The sequence below is a fragment of the Porites lutea genome, chromosome 1 (assembly GCF_958299795.1).
Source record: "Porites lutea chromosome 1, jaPorLute2.1, whole genome shotgun sequence".
Taxonomy (NCBI): Eukaryota; Metazoa; Cnidaria; class Anthozoa; order Scleractinia; family Poritidae; genus Porites; species Porites lutea.
The window spans coordinates 50,905,527-50,924,669 of record NC_133201.1 but is presented as its reverse complement, the minus strand read 5'-3'; the positions used below and the strand labels follow the sequence as shown (position 1 = coordinate 50,924,669).

The following is a 19,143-nucleotide window of genomic DNA, read 5'->3' as shown; positions in this document are numbered from 1 at the left end:
TTACGGCGCCACCTTAAACATTCTTGACAGTTCCGCTTTGTTTTGCACGGTGCGGTCCGGAAAAAAATCTTGTCGAGTCAAGATGACAGTTTTATTGTCTTTTGAAGAAAAAACAGATGACGCTCCAGCGTGCTCATAATCGGGACACTGTCCCTTTAATGTTGAATGACTGAATAAGCGAGGTGTCAAAACACAAACAGCTCTTATTTCTTTTCTTTCGGGAACTATGCAGTGTTTTTCGTGCTCTTGGTCGGATGTTTCTTTCTTTCTATTTTTGCTAATTTAATCCCGCCTTTATTGACCAAACGCGCGCCCTACATCAAGCTTTCCTGTTGACAGTGCGCACAACGGGGTTAAAATTTCGCGCGTCTTTTTTGGAAGTGACGAATACTTATGTCCCTTGACTGTAGGTTGGATGGCTGAGATGTATGCTAATTAGCCCCAAATCGGGCAACTTTTATTTCCGGTTGCTGTCCTCCACCTTACCGTCCACCCTAACTTAAGGTCCGTAATAGCTTATGTACGTCATATGGGAAGTTTGACTAGAACCAAGATTGTGCTTAGGGTCGGTCGCCTTTTCTCGCGTGGGGGTAATTTTCTCGCGCGCTCGCGTTTCGCTCGCTCTACTATCCCTGAGGAAAAATGGGGGACTACTCGTAGTCTATAGCGCGTGGGTCATATCGCGGGTACTCTGTTGGAGTTTCACGCGTCTCCTCAAGCAAGGGGAAAACAATACATGTATAACAATAATGCACTGTTGACATTCCTGAAAGGTCAATGTGACGCAGTGTTCGATTAGATCATTCGTTGCATGAATGATGCCCTACTAGTCAGTAAAAAAAACCACTTCTTATACTAACAAGACGCCTAAAGTCGTTTCCGTGGGATGCGTTGGTCTATGGAAGAATAATGGCGTTCTATCTGAATTTGGAAAAATTAGGGAAACCGGAAAGATGTGTCATGTTATGAGCATCGATGAGTAGGTTACCTGTATGGGTTGGTTTAATGTGCTTATGACTGAATTTATAGTAGCCTGCGTGGCAGGCTACTATTTCTCCCAAATCCACATCCCCTTTTTGCTTCATCCCTATCCCCTACCCCTTTCGACACCTGCTACGCAAGCTAAATTTATAGTTGTCAGTGAGTCGCAAGGATGGAGTTGATCTTGTTTTGATCTATCGCTATGTAGTTATTTTCATAGCACGATTTGGATAAGAAAAAGAAGTTATTTTGCATCAAAACAAGGTCACAAAGGCCATAAAATGTCACGGATGGAAGAGGGAGAGAATTGGAGTAAACTGGGTAGCTTGGGAGGGCGAGTTTCAACATTGACTCTAATATTGGAAGGTGAGATGTAGTTAATCGCCTTTTGGTTGGAGTAAATTTCAACCCAGTGCTCTTTTATTAAAAAGGATTTTCCGGGATTGAAATGGGGTTGGTATTGTTAAGGAAGGGTAGTCAATGTTTCATAGGTCCCGTGTTCACCCCATTTGACCCTCCAACATGTGTAATTATAGTAAAAGGCTGATAGGTGTGATAGTGAATAACTGAAGGCGAATATGCAGCTAACACATGCTTTCTTTAATGTGTAATAATAATTACTTGTGAAGTTTGTCTCCATATCTAACTCACCATTTTCAGTGAGAGCGCACAATATAGAATTTTCAAAAAATGAATCCAACGGCTCCCATCAGTTAAAATGACGGTAGGTCAAGTTTTCGTAGTGAAATGCTAGGGTATAAATAAGCCCGTTCGTAAACATTTTGCGGACGTGTTCTAGGCACACTGAACCAAAAATCAAAGGACTAAATCAAACTCAACTTCAGAGGAATTCCCTATATAGAACGACCCCAAAGGCTTACATGTCCAGTTTTTGTATGCGAGGTAAAGAGAACTCTGTGTCATGACTGGAATGTTTTGTTTGCGTGTTCTGTCGTTAGTCATGCAACATGTGAGTTAGGGTAGAAAAAAATGACGACCACTTTTGCGCCGATTGCTGTAAAAAATATAAGTGATTTAGGCATTCAGTTAGTGATTCGAATAGGTCTATTTGTTTTCCAGGCCTAATGTACTACTAATGTACACCATTCTTGGCTGGCCTGAGAAATTTCACATTTTCCATCCGCTCCGTATGTTTGGCAAAGCTCCTGATATACTCTGCAGTCATGCAAGATTTAATAAGAAACCAATAAACTGGCTTTTTCCACGAAAAACTAGCAAGTACGTCACAATTCTTAGAAACCCTGAAGACAACTACGAGTCTGTTTTCAACTTTGCTCAGCTGGGAAAATCGTTTGGTTTGGGAGCTGCGCCCGATTCCTTGGAAAAATTTCTAGATAAACCAATACAATCTTATAACCATTCTCGCAAGGATATGATGATGTATTTGGCACGAAATCCCATGATGTTTGATTTGGGATTTAGTTTTGAGTATTTCCAAAATCTCACAGCCGTTAAAGAGTACATTCAGTTCCTAGACAAGGAATTTGATCTTGTCATGATTATGGACTACTTTGACGAGTCGCTGCTGTTAATGAAGAGATTGCTATGTTGGAAGATAGAGGACATTTTGTACGTAAAGCTCAATGAGCGACAAGACAAGGAAAAAGCTACTCGTTTAAGTGCAAGAGTTAAAGAAAATATAAGGCGATGGAATAAAGCAGACGTTTTGTTATTCGATTATTTTAACGCAACGTTTTGGAGAAGAGTCAAGAAAGAAGGACCAAACTTTTATGAGGAACTGGGTACTTTTCGTCGGAGAAAACAAGAAATACAGCAATCATGCTTAATCAACGGTACTCGAATCCAAAGAGCTTATCATAACAAATTTGTAAAGGGCTATACAGTTAGAAAGGATCTTGATGAAAATTCAAAGCGCCTCTGTGAAAACTTAGTCAGAACGGAGAACGATTTCCTCGCATCTCTGAGGAGAAAACGTATGGCGAAACTAAGGGAAACTGGGATTGACAAGCATGACAAAATTAAAAGCGAAACTGGATGGCAAGTGGCAAAGGATTTGCGATATGTTCCTGTTCCTGCACTGCCTTCAGTAGAGGAATAGAAATCTGTGAAAATAAGAAAGACAGAGCGGTATATGTTTTGTATCAGCACCTACTAGCAGTTGATTGAAGTATATTGTGATGAATCATTGACAGGAACGTAGCTGTAACACAATTCTTTTCTCTACTGACGTTTCATAAACTAATGTCTATCAGCTAATCATCGTAGCGAAAAAACTGTTGGCTCCAAGTTTCAAACGCGATCATTAAGCTAATCCTTGTTTACAACACTTAACTATTTATTTTCACAAAGAAGAAAAGAAAACTAGTAAAACAACGCTACAGCCACACTTGCAAAAATAGTTCAGACACTGTACCTTTGCGCGACTGACCTGTTTATGATCTTGTGCTTGTGATCCCCCTTCCACCCCGCGCGTATCAAAGTTGCCAGCAATACAAGTCCATGGAGGAACAATTTTAATGACTTTCAGTTTTTTTTTCTGATGAAGACAAATAGATCGTGTTCCATCTGTTAAGTGTCTAGGGGTAGTAGTGGATGATATGGAAATGGAAGATGCATATCAATAGCATCTTACAAAAGCGAGGGCATCGACTTTCAGTGTTCAACCGGATTTATCACCTCAGTGCTGGACGAGAGAAGTTTAATGGTATACTTTGATGGCCTTGTCCTACCACACCTGGATTATGCAGATGTGTTCTGGGGAGATCAGCCAGGTTTTACAACACAGATGAAACAGTTGCAGTCTTTTCAAAATGGCTTTGCAAAGAAGATTGTAAAGGCAATGTGACATCAACTGAGGTTTCATCGCTTTGACCCGCTTAATTTCTATGTCCAGCTTTATGAGAACTTTCCCGGTATTCCTTTTCTGCTTCTTCTGCTCCTTTTTTTTACCACGCAACCCGTTAGATCTGTACATCACAAAGCGGATGGTGCATGGTACTCAAGTTCTTCTCATTTTCGCACTTCCTGAGATAAAATGGCATGTGGGACTTAATCTTGACAAAAACACCACAAGGGTACATACGGGTAACCGTATACGAGTAGCACACGGGTACATACAGGTACATATGAATACATAGAGTAACAACATACGGGATTTTGATTTTGATCTTGATTGTTATGTCATTTACACAAAAGGCACCGATAAAAGCAAAGCTGTGATTAAAGCAGTCACTGTACCGTAAACATGGCGCGAACACCTTCCAAAAAATGGGAGCTGAATTCTAATTGGCTAACCGCGCGTAAGGAATGTGGTTCGATTGTGGGGAGGCACGTTGCGTGACGACACTAAAAACGGCTGTGTAGCAGACTAGCTGCAGTTGGGATCAATTAGTATGTCGTCAAATTCCTTTTCTGAGGAAAGTGATAAAAATGTTCATCCTTTACCGTATGCCGAAGTCATTGTAGCAAGACCCGAAAATTCCCCACGAATAGAACTGTTTTTAAAGCAGTAGAACACTGAGTTTCCCGCAGAATTTTCAGTCGTCTCCCGATAAATAAAAGGGAACTTAAGTACCACGTCTAAGTTCACGACGACGACGACGTCTGTTGATTGGGAAAAGACTGGAACGAGAACGTCGGTTTCGGCGGGAAAAAGGAAACTTTTATGCAGTCTGTCGGTAGGTCGAAGACGACGTCACTGGATGTAAACACAGATGTAAAACTGTGATGTTCGTTCGCAAAAAAGTTTTTCGCAACGGCGTCTTTTAAAACAATGCAAGATCTTATTTTTAAAGTCGTACATCTAATTTCAATTTTTTGTGTTGTCTGACCTTTTCGAGTGGAAAAACACCTGCTTTCCCTACGAAGATTATTCAACTTTCAACCTGAATGAGCTGACCGAGTACGAGTGTCTGTCAGAGTTGAGATTTGGAAAAAGAGACATTCTGATGCGATAGCGGTTTTCCATATAAAGTTTACTTCCTTTATATTAAAGATATATGATTTACCTCACCTAAACACGTTCAAATAAATTTATCACTTACGAGTTCGCTCGCTCGGCCTCCAGAGCTGTTGTCATTCTTCGAAGCAAAATCAATTCATTAGTCGAATTTTCAATCAACATCGCTTGTTAGGAGAAAAAAGGAACGATACCTGGATTTACGAGGATACCGTATTTATTCGAATAAGCGCCCAACCTCGAATTAGCGCCCACCTCGAATAAGCGCCCATCCTAAAGGCAGAAAAAGTTAATAAGCGCCCAGCCTCGAAAAAGCGCCCACCCCACCCCACTCCCTCCCACAAAAACTCCAATAAGATATAATAAAAGACCCTCCCGAAGACGGAGTTTACTTCAGGGTAGTATTGTACAGAAACCTTGCTTTGTTACATCTTCGCTTTTTGTTACTAGCATCTACTGTTTTGTTGCAAAATATACTACTACAGTTGCTGAGAATGGTGAAAATTTAATAAGCGCCCAGCCTCGAATAAGCGCCCACAAGGTCCAAAAATTTTATAAGCGCCCAGGGCGGTTAATCGAACTTCAAAAATCGCTTAAAACAGTGGATTTATACCTGCCGAAGCTTGTGGATTGCAGGACGACGTGATTCTACTTTATTTGGCGTCGTCGACGACACCACGACGATAACCACGACGATTCAAAAACCACGACAACGGAATTTACTGGTCGCGCTTGCGCAGTACACTGTAACTCACTTCCGGTCGTCGTTGACAAAGTCGTCGTCGTGGTTCTTAAGTTCCCTAAACTCGAGCCCTCGCTAACACCGCGGCAAAACGTTTATGCATGCGCCAGGTTGAGCATTTCCGGTCTCTTTTTTAGTCACACTTTCCAGTCAGATCAAAGTCTTCCGCGCGGTCTCGACTTCATTCTGTGTGCAGCGTGTGGTTCAGTTGTTTTGCTTCATGCTGCTCGTGTTTTTGACTATTTTGTAGTTATTGAAATTGCTTTTATGGATAACCAGGCACAGATCACTGAAACAATTAGTCGATTAGATTCAGAAAAGGTAAGATGATGATAACTCAGTGTGTAATTTTGGCTAGAGCGTCAGGTAAACTGATTTTTATTCACGAAAACAAAGGTTTTGACTGGTATTTTTCACTTACATGTAACCTGGCTGAAACTGAGACATAAAAAGTTATCATTGCAAGCTTGTACACTGTAGTTCTAATTTTCAGTTCTTCAGTTTCTCAGTCTTCATGTCTTAAGGCCGATTCGAGCTTTATTTGGACAACGAAAACACACAATCGCTTTGTAGTTTTATTTACCAGTGAGTTTTACCGTGTTTTGAAACGAAACTCTTCTGATTGCCATGAAACATAACCCTAATTATACTGTTGAGGTTGGCAGGAAGTTGACAACTCTATTAATTTCTTTCATTCTCAGAATCAGAGAGCAAAAGCTGGTTCAATGGCTTTTAGATGCCATGTGTTTAGCAGCTGGAAGTCTCGTGTTTGCATGAGATGCAGCCCAGCCGCACAGTCTGAAATTATTGAAGTCTTCAACCAAAGAACAACCATGAAAAAGAATTAAATAGGCATTTTCTTGAATGAAAGTCATTTATAGGCATGTTTAGTTTCCCGGTACTGAAAACTGCGGGTGTTCGTGACAGCACTCATCAAAGTCGAGGTTGTTATTATTATAAATTCCGCCCATCTTTTGTTTTGAGTTCTTGTTTTCTCTGATAATAAAAAAAGTATTCAATGGAGTAAAATTTTATTTCCTGGTTTTAGTGTTAATGATAATGATGACGTCTTTATTTTGGTTTCTTTCATAAGTATTGTTATTCTTTTCTTTTTTTTAAAAAAAAAAAGATTTAATGTATCAGTTGAGTTTATTTCTTTGCAACAAAACTAACTTAGTTATCGCCTTCTCCCAAATTAACTTATGCCAAACCAGTAGCATGCAAGAAAGTCAGTAAAACAAATTCGTCTTGTCAAGCGCTGGCGACCTGCAAACTTCTACATCATTTTCACCGTTGGTGCAAACAGATAACTTAATATTTATTTTTTTTACAGATTCACTCCACTACATTACAAGCAAATAATGAAATGAAATAAGCTAACGTTACTATAAGAAAAAAAAAAAAGTTGTGGAGAAGGAGACAACTAAAAGCGCCAATGCCCCATACTAGGGATGTCCCCACTAATTAAAATATAACAAAAATATATACAAATAGAAATATAAATGTTCTAGTTATCCTTAATAAAGCTTAAAACATTTCTTTTAAAAGTTGCAATACTGTTTGATTCTCTAATATGATTGGGTAAACCATTCCATTCATCTACAACACGGTTAAAAAAAACTATATTTAAAACCGTCAGTTCTACTAAAATTTGGAATAAGGTCCTGTGTGTCATTTTTTCTCAAGTTATAACCTGTACTTTTGTCCTTACAAAATATGAGCTTATTTGAAAAGTCAATATCATAATGCCCATTAATTACATTAAAAAATGTAACATCTCTAGTGAACCTCCTATTAGATAATGACAACAATTTTAGCTTAGATAGTCTAGTATCATAATCATCATCAGACCTAGTGATCCATCTGGTAGCTCTTCGCTGAACAGCCTCCAATTTATCAATGTTACGTTTAGTATGAGGGTTCCAAGTTTCGCATGAATATTCTATTAAAGGTCTCACAAGACTACCATAAAGTGTCTTCATGGTATCAATATCCTTTAAGTCCCTACAAGTCCTCTTAACCAAGCCTAAAACCCTTAGCAGTTATTTTATCTACGTGTTGGTTCCATCAAAGATTACTAGCAGTAAATAATCCTAAATCTTTATACACATTAACACTTTCCAAAGGTTGGCCTTCAATATTATACTCCCCAACTAAGGGTGGCTTTTTCCTGGTTATTCGCATGATCTTACATTTCTTGGTATTAATTCTCATCTTAACCATTTGGTGCAAAAGTTTGAGGCTAGAAAAATATATAAGCTTTCGAATGAAGTGATTTTTTTCGCCCCCTTTTTGGTCTGTTTCTCCCTTTTTGCTTTTTTACTTGGTGCGACGGCAATATTATGCTTACGCAATTGGTTTATATACTAGACCGGAAATAAAAGGCGGACCGGATGTTAAATTTTGTGCTCATGCGCAGTGCGTTTTGCCCCGGTGTTGCCTTCGCTAACCCCGTCCTAACTAGAACCAGACTCTCGGGACGAGTTATTTGCTTCGAACTCCCGATAACTCAAACTTTTGTCGATTTCCCTAGAAGGTAGTAATTGGGAGGGTGACCATCAATAAATATCCTGTTGTGAGGACTCTTATTCCTTTAGTTTTTCTTTTCTTCTCTACCTTTTTTATTTAGCCTATTTATTGTTTTATGTTTATATGAAAAGACATATTTACCATTATTTCTGTTTATATTTTTTCTTTAGTTTAGATTAATTTTAATTCCAGACCTATTTATATTCACTTTCGACGAATTGTCCATATTCGTCGTATTCGAAGATTTTTAGCTGATGAAAGTGTCAAAACACTTGTGCGAGTCAGGTGTAGACTTGATAATTGTAATTCATTATTATACGGGCTACCCAAAACCTTCAGAGTCCAAAACTGTGCTGCACGACTTATCATGAAAGGGAGAAAATGTGACTGTATCACCCCGATACTACGACATGAGAACTTCACTAGCTCCCAGTTAACGAACGCACTTTAAAGGGACAGTGTCCCGATTATGCGCACGCTGGAGCGTCATCTGTTTTTTCTTCAAAAGACAATAAAACTGTCATATTGACTCGACAAGATTTCTTTTCGGACCACACCGCCGACGGAGATTTGTTGTTTATATTCTCAAGTAATATTTTAGACTTTCGAAGAAGTCTTTCGTCTTATATAAAAATTTGGCTCGCGGTTCGAAGACTCATCGCGACTTTCTCGCTAAGTGGGCCGCCTCGTATCAGAGGTCAATTGTTCCAAGTCCAGTAATATCTGCCTGATTTGCTCGCGTTCTAGCCTCAAACGTTTGAAATACATAAATAAAAATGCAATCCTATGAATCATCACAAAGGTTAGTCAAAAATTATATTATGATTTCATGGCACTAGTTTTTCTAAACGTGTAGCGCCTCTTTTTTGATTTTGTCGGCCGTACGGAGATTCATTTAAAAGTTTAACTAACGCGTCGTTGCAAAACATTCGGCTTCACGAAGCTCCCCTCCACAAGATCTCCTCAGTCACATCAATGTCTCAATGGTTTCTTTCTTACAGTCTTTATTATTGCTGTTTCATTTCTACGTATTCCTTTCACAATTATCTGAGCTTGTATGGAAGCTAGCAGAAGAAATAAGCCTTCAGTCGGCATTAAAGTGCTTCCAATCTTTTGGTCCTCCGGCCAACGGCAATAAAAGTAACGCCAAAAAATCCAGATTTTGTCCAAATCGAAACTTAACAGGAACAATATATCATTGATCTGTAATCCCGAGAAGTTTTAGTGTCGTATTGAACCCGGCCAAGCGCGATGCAAACGGATTTTTCAAGGTTCTCTTACTCTCCTCGCATCTTTTGATTTCGCGACATCCTGTCCAAAAATCAAAGTTTGGTGCATGCGCAGTAACGGGTACTGTTCCTTTAAAATTCTGCTTTTCACCCATAAAGCTTTACATCACTTAGCACCTCTTTACATTCAAGACCTACTAACTATTCACTCTCCGACACGCAACCTGAGGTCGTCCTCGTCAAATCTACTCGCTGTACCTTTCTCTAATTTGAAGACATATGGTGACCGTGTGTTCTCACTCTGTGCTCCAAAATTATGGAACTCTTTGCCTCTTGACGCCATCGTGAAAATGGCCTCAGTATTGATTTGTAAAAAGTTTAGACGTTACCATGCCTAGTCCCTGTACGGCGTCTTCCCAGGCCTTCTCGGTCAAGGCATTTCGGTGGCGTATCCGAGACAAATCTCGCTAGGACCACGTGACCCGAAACGCATTGGCTAAGCAGAATACAAGGCATCGGCAGTCGTTCTTTACAGACCTATAAGCTTGACGCCCCACAGGCGTAATACAAAACTACAACCTTTACACTACTCAGGCAACATAACTACAATCTTGCCGCCCCAGAGGCGTAATAAACAAAACTACGACCTTTACGCCACTCAGGCAACAAAACTACAAGCTTGACGCTACACAGGCAACAAAACTACTAGCTTGCCGCCCCACAGGCGTAATAGCGAGTTTACACAACGACGACGACGACGGCAACGAGAACGGCAAAAAAGAAATAGGTTTAGACAAGCAAAAAAACAACTTTGCACCTACATCGCGCTTTTTTTTTTACATTTCTCTGCCGTCGTTGCACAACTACAACGTGAAACTGCGTAATTTCACGTTTTGTGGAGGACGGGAACAAAAGAAAACAACTTTCTTTTTGCTATTCTAGCTTATTCAGAACTTTGATGCTGAGTCCTTTAGAATTCAACTCCAAAAAAATTTGCCAACATTTGACGAATTAAAGGAGATGGAATAAGTGCGATAAAGTTTGAGACAGCGCAAATTCACTTTTTAAGTGACGTTTTCGAAGCCGTAGAATTGTTCGTTGCGTAAACTCCCTAATATTGACCGCCAGAAAGGCGTTATACAAAACTACAAGCTTGCCGCCCCACAGGCGGACTGTACAAAACTACAAGCTTACCGCTCCACAAGCGTAATACAAAACTTCAAGCTTACCGCCACACAAGCAACAAAACCTATGTTGGAATTACCATGTTGAACAGACAGTGAAGGAAGCCGGCAAGAGATCACGGTATTTTTAAGGGAATGTAGGAAAGCAAACCTACATACAGAGATCGGCATCACGATATATTGAACCAAAATGCGCCCACTTCTCGAATATGCGTCCCCAGTGTGGGGCGGTTTGCCGAAGTACCTTGCAGAAGAGTAGCAGTCTATACAAAACAGGTGCCTACGGTAGATATCATCGGGATAAAAAGAACATCCCTTCCGACTTAAGAGGACAGATGCAACGTGGCGACAAAGCGTAAATTAGAAAGAATTGTAAATCGCATATTAACCACCCAAGTCAAATTTTTCTTACTAAGCCAAATACCAGCCACCGCTTTAACTTAAGATTCAAATCAGGTTCAGTAGCAATACCAAAGTCGGGAACGCAAAGACAATTCGTTTATAGCAAGAGCCGCAAGACTCCTTTTATGATCTGTATTTTTTTTACTTACTTTTGTTTTATTAGAACAGTCACTTAGTAACATTTCATAATATACATTTTTTCACTTTAAATGTATTGACAGGAGTGCTCAGTGGAGCCGATATTCAAAAATGCTGTTTCTCAGGCATCGTGATGCTGGCTGGGAAGTATGGCATCTTAGATAAAAATTGGCTGGAAATTAGTTAAGAATAATAGCTTGCTGGCGATTTTTCTACCTAAATTATTTTTGGCTGGGAGATGACACACAACGCCCACTTCCTGGCTCATACACTCCTTTTTTATCGCTTTGCTGGGAAAAACTTCAAGCAGTTAACGCCCAGTACAACGCCGATCATATGACGTGCAGATGACATCTGAAACTGTTTAAATGAAAACTCTTCGACGCCCCTCTATTCAATATCTGACAACTGGCTGTCAATCAGTGTAAAATCAACTGTTTCATTCACTTTGCGCATAGACCGGTACGTCTGGGTACGTCCAGAGAGAGAGGGAGAGAGAGAGAGAGAGAGAGAGAGCGGCGGAAGTTTTGAGCTGGCTGTCCAAACTGGAATGCTTTAAAGCTATTTATTCCTCGTTCGGAATCGTGGTACGCATTTTCTGGGGATCACAGCCTAGCATTGTTTTGTAACGGTAAGTGCTTACTAATACTTGCTCACTAACTCACTTTTTGCTAGTGACCGACAAAATAAGTATAGTTGTCACGCATTAGCACAGTTGATAAGGTTCTTTTATTGAAATATTCTAGTGTAGCTGATACATCGTACACCAGTTTTGTATTTGCTTGTGTTGTGTGAGCGGTCTGAACGAATACTCGAATTAACCGGAGTGAACTAAGCATCGGATGACGAAGAGTTTTCCGCCCATTAAACTGCGTTAAATGTTAGAAAATGTGGCAAATTATGCCTTCTTTGTTAATTCGCGCTGAGCTTGCCACTTTTCTTGCCTTTGTTTATAACCTTTATTAATAGCAATTTTTGAGTTCTTAAGTGAAATATTTATCAAGTTTAGTGTTTCTTATTCACTAAAATTACATGTATTCCCATTCAGCTCAGACCTGGTGGAGCTTCAAATTGAATCATTGGGGGAAAAATTGGTCCAGCAAAGGAACTTACTTTTAGCTTTCTGTTCAGTTTCATAGTGAAAACTGGGCTGTACAATCGAACTGCGTCCTGCCAACTAGTCGAGCTAGAAAGGGAGATTTTTCTTATCAGTAGTGACAGCTGGTACTGACGAGGAACGGATACCATATTTTTTGACCCGTCGATATTCTAGTGCCCGCGATAGTAGTAACGTGTGCCAGGTCAATTGCTTCAGATAGCATATGACAGTTGTAGTCACTGGCAATTACTAAATATTGACTGTTTTTCTTTTATATCGATCTAAATTTCGCCTAGTAAATTAGAGCTCATTAGAGGAGACAGGGACAAACGAAATAACGTTCTCGTCTCTTAGCTGCCAATATTTGAGTTACGGAGTCTCCCTGTGCAAAAACAAGGCTTTCCCTCCTAGTTGCTTGCATTTATACAGTGCATTTTCATGCCAGCAACATTTTTAACTTCATCGTACTCGAAACTCGAGCAAAATTTCGCAGTGGTATTTTCGGTCGTTTACATCAAGGTGTTCCGCCAAAACCTTCAGTGACGCAAGATTGTTTATATACTTCATGTTGATAACCTAGACTACGAGTAGTCCCCCATTTTTCCTCAGGGATAGTAGAGCGAGCGAAACGCGAGCGCGCGAGAAAAAGCGCTTTTTCTCGCGTGGGGTGATTTTCTGCTTAGAACTTGCAAAACATCGGCGAATTATATTGGTTGTGAGTTCTGTTGAGAACTTGCAAAGCATTCTCGTTGGTTGACTTGTGTGGTGACGTCTTTGTGACTTCTATAAAGATCTTGCAATACATCGGCGATTGGCTACTCTTTGTGACGTGTGACGTCTGCTTAGAACTTGCAAAACATCGGCGAATTATATTGGTTGTGAGTTCTGTTGAGAAGTTGCAAAGCATTCTCGTTGATTGACTAGTGTGGTGATGTCTTTGTGACTTCTATAAAGATCTTGCAATACATCGGCGATTGTCTTTGTGACGTCTGTTAAGATCTTGCAATACATCGGCGATTGTCTTTGTGACGTCTTCTTAGAACTTGCAAAACATCGGCGAATTATGTTGGTTGTGACAGTTCTGTTGAGAAGTTGCAAAGCATTCTCATTGGTTGACTAGTGTGGTGATGTCTTTGTGACTCCTATAAAGATCTTGCAATACATCGGCGATTGTCTCTGTGACGTCTGCTTAGAACTTGCAAAACATCGGCGAATTATGTTGGTTGTTACAGTTCTGTTGAGAACTTGCAAAGCATTCTCATTGGTTGACTCGTGTGGTGACGTCTTTGTGACTTCTATAAAGATCTTGCGATACATCGGCGATCCCCTTTGTGGCGTCTGTTTAGTACTTGCAAAACAGCATCATTAGTTAACTGGAGGTGGCGTCTTTGACTTCTGATAAAATTCTAAAGAAAGTTATGTTGGTGTTGAAAAATGCTGACAATTAAGTTAAGTTTGAGAGTTGGAAAGTGTTGACTTCCGTGTTTTTTTTTTTTTTTTTTTTGTTGCTTTATTACAGGTTTATCTTCGACTTAACCTTGGACAACCTTGAATGCTTGAATGAAAAGAAGTGACTGACATTGAATCAACTCTGTACTAAACTTTCTCTTGCTGATTACAGTATACTGAATGTAAGGTAAGAAAGACATGAAGCATTTATTGTATTCTATAAAATAACTGAGATAGTACGCGTGATCTGATTGGTCAAAAACCTATGGTTTATTATACCGGTAAACCCATAGAAAAAGGCATCCGGACCACGAGCCATAAACAAAACCGGATTGATCTGCGAACGACGATTTAGAAGGGCCAAAAAACAGAACAAGTTACTTACCCAGCCCTTCTTAATATTAAAAGCGTTGGTTTCCACATTTTATTACTGAGCCTCACAATTCGCTACTGCCATAGCTTTAGAAGTTATAAAGTACAAAGCTGGAAAACAGTTTACATTTCACGACGATGCCAAATCGTAGAGAAAGACAACAACTGTGTGAATTTCTGGTGTAGAAAGTCTCTAGGAAAACTTAACCATGTGCCAACCAGCAACAAAACGGATAGTTTTAGCATTCTTGATTTATTTTATGTCAAAATTAAATTCCTTAATGAAAGAAATTGTTCCAAAAAGAGATCTCTGATCAAGATATGGTACAAAATCGGCCGCTGTAGGTTGTAAACAAGCTGCCAACGATGATGAAAGATGTCAGAGTTTCGGGCTGGTTTTTTCCAACATTTGCACAAATTATTCGGTGATATCGATGCCATAACCTACCTCAAACCACCTGACTTCACGAATCGACAAATATTAGCGCCAATATGTGGCTACGGCAAAGAAACCTTTCTCCACCACTGACATATTTCCATCGGTCGCTGTATTGTACGTGCATATAAAGTTACATGCGACAACTTCGCAAATGCAGCCACGTCGTTACCGCAGCATTTCTTAATCATAATAAAGTCCAGAAAACAGATCTTAAGCCACTGCGGCTTGTAAAAAGTGAATGAAGTTCTCCATTATGATAGCTGTCAGATCCGTCGGATCGACTCAACAAAATACAGCTGCGTACAGTCTGATGTTCAATTAATTTCTACTTCTGTAGTAAACAAACCATGAACGTATTCTTCCATTCTACGTTCGCATGAATTTGTGTTGACTTTTCCTGTAAAACAGCTTTCATAAGTTATCATGTAATGAGTGCAAAAACTCGTGTTTTGAAGAGCTGCTGTTTGTTGTTTGACTGAACTGAGTTTTCTGAGTTTTGAGGAAGTTCAACGCTATTAAATCGTGAGTTATGATTGGCTTATGATGACTTTAGAGAGAAGACGTGACTTGATCACGGTACTAGAACCATATTTTTTACCTAAAAGACTCCATTCTACTAGAAGTTATTTTATAAATGCAATAGACCACACTCTATGGGTTTACCGGCGTGATAACCCACTTGGGATGTTGGGAGAACACTCGAAAAGCTTGTAAATCACTCGCCTTCGGCTCGTGATTTACAAGCTTTTCTCGTGTTCTCCCAACATCCCGCGTGGGTTATCACGCCGGTAAACCCAAAGAAAGTGTGGTCTATTGCTTAAGTAACCGATTAAAAGCATGACTTTTTGTAACGATATCAATGCAGGCATACTTATGACGCCTTTTTGTGTCTTTGTATTTGTTCTCTTCTTTACAGGTTCCGTTTTGGCTCCATTTTGTGTAAACGTGCATGCTTGAAGCAGACTTGTTCTTTTGTTAAACCAATTTGGAATGAAGTTTCTCGTACTAAGGACAGTATATTGAATGTAAGTTGGGTAAGAAATATGACGCATTATTCCTTGTATGGCAACTGAACAGTGGAACCTCGATATAACGACCCTCTTATCAAAGGCCTCGATATAACGACCCTCTTATCAAAGGCCTCGATATAACGACCCTCTCATCAAAGGCCTCGATATAACGACCCTCTCATCAAAGGTCTCGATATAACGACCCTCTTATCAAAGGCCTCGATATAACGGACGATTTTCTTTACCTCAGTAATACTAAAATGTATGGAAAAGAACCTCCACGAAGCTTTGTTACTTTTGCCATTTCCTTAGAACTTCGAGACGTCTAGGTTACTTTGCTTACCTTTGCTACGATGTTTTTATTTTAAATTTACATTCACTCAAAACATGGAGCTAGCGCCCTAAACATACTTAAAAATGAACGTATGTTTTAGGATCGGAATGTAATGCAGGCATACTCATGACTACTGCTTCTGTTTTTTGTTTTGAAGATTACTTATTTGGACGTTGAATAAACCATGGACCAAAGTTTCTTGTACTGAGGACAGTATTTTTAATGTGAGGTAAGAAGGGTCAATTTGTGAGGTATGTATTGTTAAAGCATTTTTGTGACTGGTCCTTAATGGCTTTACAGTGATATTAAAAGGAAGAAAAGTTGAATTAGCTGATTAAATCTTGTTAAATTTAGTTAAAATCACTTTTCTTCTTTCTCTACTTGCTGGCTGGAAAAGTATATTCATCCTACATTGCTGGTAGAAAGCAATGACAAATAAAATATTCCTGGCTGGGATTAGGGTCCTCAATGAATTTGCTTGCTGGCAAAAGGGATCCCTTGGACTTTGTCTTGATGGCTCTGAGGAGCGGCTATTTTTTTCCCACGAAAGTTACTTATTAACCATAAACCCCTTCAAAGGTGCCACTTTGTTGTTCGGAAACGAAATAAACCTTATTTGAAAAATTGGTCGTTGAGCACTCCTGTATTGATGTAAATTCATTGTACATATTTTTAAACGATGGATAAATAAAGTTAATTATTATATTACTGGGAGTAAATAATATTGTTCGCTATATCGAGGACTTCGTTATATACAGTTGCGTTATATCAAGGTTCCACTGTATCAAGCATGGAAATTTCCCATCGCAGTTTTATCAATCGCATTTCTTGCCTGTTGATATTTTTTTGTTCAGCGTGTGTTGTTTATGTATACTTTGTCATTGATCATGACCTGTTTGGATCCGGTCGGCGGGCGACCTATCATTTGAAGTAAGTACTGGATTTAACATTTTGTTATGATCATAGTTCGGGCCAAGAGCTTTAATATATCTAGCCTGTGCTTACAGGGATTTAGTGTAGGGATCGCGTGCACTCTGTTGGAGTTTCACGCTTCTCCTCAAGCAATGGGAAAACAGCGAGTTGTCAGTTTATAGTCTCACCTTTCTAACAGTTTGATTTATCTTTATCCTTTCATATTGGAAGTTAAGTGCTGCCGCATGCAGAAAAATCAGGGGTTCAGGGGCACCCTACGAGAATATAGTTCAAAATCACTTAAACATAGCGTTGTTAGAAGTATTTTAGTACTGATTTAAACAGTAGATATAGGCATATTTTTATCCCCTAAAAATTTTTCATCTGTTCGGATTTCCTAGCTGAAAGTCTAGCGATCCGAAACTTATGGAGATCAAAAGTTACCTTTTCGAAAATTTCAGCCAGAAAAAAGGCTCCCGAAAATTCTAGGTGACCTTTTTAGAGTAAAACTCCGTTAAAAATAAGCAATTATACCATTTTTTAGATGTTCGAAAATCCTAGGAGAGGCAGGCAAACAAGAAATTTTAAAACAAATGTTCCGAAAATTCTAGATCTCAAATTGCCTTCCGAACAGATATTTTCCTTATGAGAGGTTAGGCGTCCTCGAACTATGAGCTAGAGCTGTTTCACATCAATTGAAGAAAAGAAGGCGAAAAGTCGAAGATGGAAAGATTTATGAACTGTTTTCATACTTACTCAATAATTTAATCTTCAGTTTTTTCTTAAAAGAGGAGAGGGATTGAGAGTTGATGACCTTGTTGTCAAGTGAATTAAAAAACTTAGGCCCTTAAAAAAAGGGCGAGAACTTCTTCGTGTTTGTACGACAATACAGTAGACGGTAGGCCTGGGAATTTCTTGTATTGTAAGAGTGGAATTGATTGCTTTGAGAGAAATTGTTATTAAACTTTGGAGGTAAGAATGAATTTTTGCAAGAATACATAAATTGGCCCAGTTGAAGCAAATGGATATCATTAAATTTTACTATACCGAGGTCCTTAAAGATGGGTTCAGAATGAGCATTGAAATGTGATTTATTAATAATTCTAATAATGCGCTTTTGCAGGATAACAAGGCGGCGGAGATTGGTTTTATAGGTCGAAACCCAAACGATATTGCAGTAGTAAAAATAAGGATAAATTAAGGAATAGTAGAGCATACGTAAAGACGATTTAGGAAGAAAGAAGCCTGCATCTAGACATTATACCGATTGACTTCGCAACTTTACTTGCAACGTATGATATTTCGGACTTCCAATTTAGGTTTTCATCCAAAATTACGCCTGGAAAATTTGTCTCCTTTACTTCAACAATATTTTGATTATCTATACTTATTTGAATATTACAAATTGAACGCTTTTGTCTTGGTTTAAAGACCATAAATTTAGTCTTTTTAAGATTTAGAGAAAGCTTGTTTGCTTTAAACCAGATTGACAGTTTGTCCATCTCCAAGTTTAACATATCAGAGAGATAGTTCAGATCTTTATGTGACATGAATACATTGGTATCGTCAGCGAACAATATCAGATTTAATAGATTAGAAGCATTGTTGATGTCGTTAATGTACAAAAAGAAAAATAGAGGTCCGAGGATAGAACCCTGAGGGATCCCACAAGAGATTTCATTTCTTAACGAACGGTGGCCATTATATTCAACATATTGCTTTCTGTTTGAAAAGTAACTTCTTATCCAGTCCAGCGCTAAGCCACGAATACCGTAATGTTCGAGTTTATCAAAAAGGACGATATGATTTACAGTGTAAATGGCTTTTGAGAGGTCAAGAAAAATACCTACGGAAAATTCACCTCGGTCAAAGGCCGTGGAGATCTTATCATGCAAGTCGATTAGCGCGGGTGCAGTGGAATGATTTTTCCTGAAGCCGTATTGGTTACTACAGAGGATGTTGAAATTCATCAGATATTGCATTAACCGATTGTAGATAACTCTTTCAAAGAATTTTGAAAAGCTGGGAAGCACCGAGATAGGTCGGTAGTTGGTGAAAAGCGACTGATCATCAGATTTAAAAATAGGTATCACGCGAGCGATTTTCATTTCATCGGGAACAATACCATGCTGGATTGACAAGTTTATGATATGGGTGAGTGGTTCAGAAACAAGTAGAATGGACTCCTTAATGACTGTCATTGGAATCTGGTCGTAGCCAGCTGCTTTGCCTGGAAGAAAAATTTTCGCAATCTCAGCGATCTCATCTTGAGTTGTAGGGTTGAAGAATATTGACTGTGTAAAGGAACCATTAAGAAAACTACGGTTTAAAGCTGACGACTGTATACCTCTTGCTAAATGACCTAAATTAACTCATTGTACCG

At 39.2% G+C, this 19,143-nt stretch overlaps 1 protein-coding gene across 1 annotated transcript; it reads left to right on the top strand.

The window, feature by feature from the left end:
• Positions 1-1,429: 1,429 nt before the first annotated feature.
• LOC140931786 (galactosylceramide sulfotransferase-like) lies at positions 1,430-3,221 on the top strand. Its single transcript, XM_073381525.1, has 2 exons — positions 1,430-1,434; positions 2,062-3,221. Exons 1-2 carry the CDS (start codon positions 1,430-1,432, stop codon positions 3,059-3,061), a joined length of 1,005 nt encoding a protein of 334 aa, XP_073237626.1. The 3' UTR covers positions 3,062-3,221.
• The last annotated feature ends 15,922 nt before the right edge of the window (positions 3,222-19,143 follow it).